The following is a 5,500-nucleotide window of genomic DNA, read 5'->3' as shown; positions in this document are numbered from 1 at the left end:
CAAACTCCACTTATGCCCAAACCTAGTTGTTTAAGCAGCGCTAAGGAGTTACTTGCGGTTAAGAAAGGACACGTGGATGGAAGAGAGATGCCACAGAGCTGTGTCAGCAATAACATCGCAGGAGCGCTCCAGTAAAACATCTTCTGGATGCGCTTTCTACCCCTGGGAGTAAACCCACTGACTTGAAAAGGGGCAGTGAAACAAAGTGGTGGTTGATGAACCCTTCTGCCTTGCAGGGAACGCCACCTAGGAATACGCTGAGCACCACCGCCTTCCCTTTTGGGGATCTGAGCGGTTAGTACTTCGGGGTATTTCTTCCATACCTCCCCCTCCACGCTTCCTCCCTGGCTGTAACCTGGACTTTGGCTTGCAGGTGACTGCTTTGGTGGACTGATAAAAGCCCCTAACAGTTTGCCTTGATAACAACATCTCCCCCGTGAACTCTCTAGACCGTTTGCACCTCCGCCGTTGAGTCTCACTGCGATGTAGGCGCTACCACCGATTTCATCAGCTCCGCGTGGGTGCCTTCGGCGCTTCACTCGCCTCCAGAGGGTGACGCGTCAGCCTGTTTCTAATCACATATCAGCTGTTTTCTACGCTCAGCACCCAAACCTGGTGTTCTCGAATTTAATACACGGCCAAATCTTTTTAGAATATTTTCATCCTCATTGCATAACATTTTTCTACTGAATATTAGCTGACATAATTATAGCCCCAATCCTACGCATAATTTGGCACAGGGGTGCCAACATCCCATTGACTCTTAATAGCTCTACTCCCATGAGAAAAGTTAACCGTGTGCTTCAGCAGCAGCAGGCCTCGGCCCCTGCACCCCTACTTTGGCTTCAAGAAAATTACAGCAACTCCCTTAACCTGAAAAGCGGGGAAAAAAAAAAAAGCTATGAAAAAAAAAAAAAAAAAAAGGAAATACGGAAACTTCCCAGTCAGTCACGTTTTACATCCCCACTTCACTTGAAGGCTCAAGGTGTGTTCCAGGGGACTCTGCTTCTCCCCCCAGAATCTAACAAGGCCAGTTAAGTCTGTTCATACCTCATGTGTGTTTTAAGTGCAGAAGGCTGAGAAAATTTAGCCTCACACTCTGTGCACCCATAAGGCTTGTCGCCTGTATGCGTCCTTTCATGGAGCCTCAAGGCAGTTTTGGAGCTCAACCCCTTTCCACACTGTTGGCACTGATGACGCTCCCCACCACCCTCATGAACCTGGAGAATGTGCCTCTTGACGTCCTTCTTCCTCTTGAACTTCTTACCGCAGAGCTCACAAGGGAAGTGGCGCTCGCTGCTGTGGACATGGCGCTGATGGCTTTTTAGGTTGCACCGGTTGGCAAAGGTCTGACTGCAGGTTTCGCACCGATAAACGATTTCAGCTGCAATGCCGTGGCTGTGCTTTATGTGCTTGAGAAAGCTTTTCTCATACAGGAATTCCTTCTCACATGTGCTGCACTTGAAGTTACTGCCTCGTTTCTTTTTGTCCTCTTCAGATTTTTTCAGGTTTTCTTCCGATTCACAGTTGCCATCGCATTCTTCGCTTTCAGGTTTGATGTTGTTCTCCGCTTGCTCCTCCTCCCTCTCCGTATCGCACATTTCCTGACCTTGAGGATATTTGTTTTCTTCAACAGCAACCTCTGCATTCTTCTGCTGCTCTCTCAGCCGCCGTGTGTATTTCTTCTTCGGGATTTCCACAAACACTTTCCTCCCAGCCAGTCTCCCGCTCGCCCTTCTGATTTTGGCATAAGGAGGCTTCATCATTTCCTTCTTTTTGTCCATCTTCTCTTTCGATTTGGTAGCAGGCATCTCAGGAGACATTCCGTTGCTGGGCCTGCCTACCGGGCAATCTGCAGGATCCAGAGGACAGTCTGCCTGGTCAGCTTCTGCCACAGCAGCTGCTTTGGACTCAAGCAAAAGGCTTGGCTGGGTAGCGCTCTCTTCCTCAGAGTTCTGTGATTCCGAGAAGTTTTGCAACTCCAGCAGCACCGATTCAAGCATCTGCTTCTTTAATTGAAAGCAGGTTTCCGAGAGGTCCAAGCACTTCAGCTTTTCAGCTATTTCTAGCATGCGCTGCACCCTGTCTTCTTCCACTTCTACCTTAGCAGTATAGACGAACTCAAGAAACGAAGCAAAATCAGCAACCTGGACCTCGTTCAAGAACACGTTGGTCCTTGGGCCATCCATGCCCTTCTCATTAAGGAACACCTCCTTGAAAAATTTGCTTGTTGCTGCCAATACAGCCTTGTGAGCAACAAACTCTGCCCTGACGCCTTGATACTCCACGCTGACAGTCACGTCGCAGAGGTGGCCCAGGAGACGCAGCTGGTGCATTTCATTCAGCAGGTTGATAGGCGAGGACTTGGATTCCAGTAAAACTGCATTACTTTCCATCTTTCTTCTCTCTGCAAAAAGCTGTTAACAACATTGCACATTAGCTATTTGCACGGAAGCTAACAAACCCAAAGATTTCAGTGGCCAAAAGTCACGCCCAGGCTTTCGAGAGCGCTTCGCCTCAGATTTCAGCACTTAAGGTGCTTGAGCTTCAGAGACCTGACTTTCAAAGGAGCATTGTGAAAAGCCTGGCTAGAAGCGCAGATTTCAAAAAGCATCACCCTAAGTGGCCGTACCTAAAACTGTGCCGCCAGTCGTGCGCAGAGATTGCTCTGAATTTAATTTGAGTTTAAATCTCACCCGTAATTTCACCCGAAACACTTGAGACTATTAGAACCTGTAATAGGGACAAAGCAAACAGGAAGATCAAAAGATGTGTTCTCATTAAGGCACATGAAATTAAGAAATTATTCGCCCTCCTAATCAGGCAATAAGAGAAAGGTAAGATTAAGTAAAAGTTAACTGCGATCCTAAATAAACATTTCCTTAAACAGGCTTTCGAGATAAGACTTTTAAACAAGACTCGGATAAAATTCCAAATGCTTAACCGACCAAAGCGTAGGAGACTGCGCAATCATGTTCTCACACTGTAAACCGAAGGAACGACAAAACTTCCTTGAAGTGTTTTCTTTTTGAAAAAACTCATCACTCAGAATGGACTTACAGCCTCTAAATTTCAAATGCCTGTTTATAGCCTTACGGGGGCATCACCATTTCCACTACCATTTAGGTTATGTCGTGTTTCCAAGTAACATTTTAAGCTACTCCAAAGTTCTCAAAAGAACCGAGGGTTGTTTTTTTTTTTTAAAAGAAAGTTTGCTCCCAGAACAAACAGTATTTCTGTGGCTCTAAGCCACACCTCCCCTGCAATTTATTGAGTTTCACTGTGTTCCTAGCAACTACGTACGCATGCCTTTTGAACACGAAGAAGTTCTTTCCACTTCCTAAAAGTTAACTAAGGTTTCTTCCCTCTGTATGTGCTCGGGTACAGTAGACTCGCAGCCTTTTACACATGGGACGCTAGAAATCTTGCTCAGGAAGATAAATCAAAAAAAAGCATACAAACAGAACAAAATTTATATTAATACAACAGTAAGGAAGCCATATGAAGCACAAGAGGGGGACATGAGAATAATATTCATAGCCTCAGAAAGAGATACCTTCTGCTCCCATAGAGCTACGAACTCAAATTTTAGTCCATACGCATTTCCACAACCCAAAAGTTAGACTCGCAACCCAGTGTAATAAAAGTTTTGACAAAATATTTTCAAGTGGTGGTAAAACAGAGCTACAAAGCACACAGATTCATGGAGGTTTTCAGTAGCCATGTAGAATGAATGCTTTGTGGAGCAGGTACTACGGAAGGTAAAAAGCTGCAGGGAGCCCCTGCCCTAAGGAGTTTACAAACAAGGCAGACAAGACTCGAGGGAAGCAGAATCCTTTCCCCAACCTCACGCCACAAGCAAGCGGGAGAGCAGGGAACACCGTCCACCACAGGCACCCAAACCCCCTCCTTCGATTCTACAGAACAAGATTATCCTTGGATCCAAACCCTTCTTATTTCCTAGCCTTTGAATCTTCAGCTCAGTAGGCTTACTATGGAGATTTAAACAGTTCCGTTAATGTTATGCTAACAAATACCTAAGCACCAGTTACCGAGTTATGCTTACTACACCTAAACCAAAAGAAGGGGATAAATAATTGCCTGTGCCAGCTCAGAGCTCAACAAGCATCTCAAAACGCTGTCTGCTTTTACAAGCAAAGCCCAGTGCTACGCTTCAGTTTTAATAGGAATGTTATACAAATGGGAATGACACGATTCGACTGCTGATGGAAAGGCTGACTCCTATAAATAAGCACAAAAGATGATGTTGAAACTTTGCTTCCCTTTCTCCACAGTCACTCTGCGATTTCTTTCCTCCCAGTTCCGCCAGCACTCCGAGTATTTGAGGATGAATTAAGCAAAGACTCACCAAATTCTTTATCCAAAATCATCAATGACATAAACACGTAACTTTTTTCCCCTCACAACACAATTATTTTCAAACTACTTATTATTTCACAGCTATCCATCCATTTTCCATCTGAGCACATAGAAAAAGCTGTGGTTATGTGTAGACAACAGCAATCCCCAGCAGGAAACAAGAACCCAAACCACAAACTTCTCCCACTGGGGCAAACGAGCTCATAACTGTACTCGGCAAGCTGCTCGTTTTGGGAGCTGACCAGAGACATGCGTGTTAACAGACACACCATGCTGATTCCTTTTTTTCTTAAGGCTGCAAAGCAGAAACCTCCTGCTCTTACCACCATAGTATTTGCAGAATCAAAAGCCACTGTGAAAACGCATCGCTCGCCTTCCACTGGTTTGGAATTTGTTCAGAGGAGGAGCACTAATCCAATGCGTGCAGCAAGACATGTTGCACTGTGCAGGCTTTTCATTGCCGCTCCTCCGGCAAGTATACGGAGCTGCTGAGAGCTGGGCTGGCACAACAACAGAAGCATGATATAGTTAAAAAAAGGCAAGGCCTGAAAATCTGCAAACTGAGCCTGCTCGCTAGGACTGGCCTGTAGAGCTGAGATTCAAATAAAAGCAACTCTTGCATGCAGACCACGAATGCGTCCCCTTCCAGAGGCAAAACAAGCCGAAAAAATAGCGAGCCAGCTAGATTTAACAGATTGCGATCCCACAAGCTTGTCCGTTCTTCTGCACCAACAATTCAACACAGTCCAACAGAAGAGACCCCCACCTGCCTCCTTTAGGATTGCTTTAGCTATCTAAGGATAGATAGATTGCTCTAACTGTCAAAGCTGCGATATTGGCACCAAAACCACAGGCGCAGCCCGGGGGGCTGGAGCCGAAGTCAAACCTGTGAAGCGAAGGACAGCACGGTGCCATGGACGCCCAGCCGCACTTTAGACATCAGGCCAGAGCACCCCACGAACACCCTGCAGCCCCTGCGAGAGCGCGGGGGCCCTCAGAGACGCGCACCGAGCCCAGCCCAGGACTCCCGGGAGGATGGACAGGGCACCGCCACGCGCTTCCCCGCAGCGTACGTGACGAGGCCACTCGCCCTCCTCCTCCTCCCTCAGCAGGCTTCTTC

The 5,500-nt window shown here is 46.7% G+C and overlaps 1 protein-coding gene across 6 annotated transcripts in view; it reads right to left on the bottom strand.

Annotated features, from left to right (window-relative positions):
• Nucleotides 1–5,500, bottom strand: part of GZF1 (GDNF inducible zinc finger protein 1) — a 25,686-nt gene that overhangs the window by 7,435 nt on the left and 12,751 nt on the right. For 2 of the 6 annotated variants that reach the window (XM_035902389.1, XM_035902390.1), the window contains exons 1-2: nucleotides 4,704–4,837; nucleotides 1,051–2,417 (exon numbers count right to left, since the gene is read on the bottom strand). In XM_035902389.1, coding sequence (XP_035758282.1) covers nucleotides 1,051–2,417; nucleotides 4,704–4,709 — 1,373 coding nt within the window. In that variant the 5' untranslated portion in view covers nucleotides 4,710–4,837. Of the gene's footprint in view, nucleotides 1–1,050; nucleotides 2,418–2,632; nucleotides 2,734–4,703; nucleotides 4,838–5,500 lie in introns of those variants that run through there. The other 4 variants (XM_035902391.1, XM_009646979.2, XM_035902387.1 and 1 more) reach the window with 4 other exon arrangements.

Source organism: Egretta garzetta, unplaced genomic scaffold, assembly GCF_000687185.1.
Source record: "Egretta garzetta isolate BGI_Z169 unplaced genomic scaffold, ASM68718v1 scaffold819, whole genome shotgun sequence".
In the NCBI taxonomy this organism is placed as follows: domain Eukaryota; kingdom Metazoa; phylum Chordata; class Aves; order Pelecaniformes; family Ardeidae; genus Egretta; species Egretta garzetta.
The sequence above is the reverse complement of the archived record's forward strand: the minus strand, read 5'-3'. Positions and strand labels throughout refer to the sequence as shown.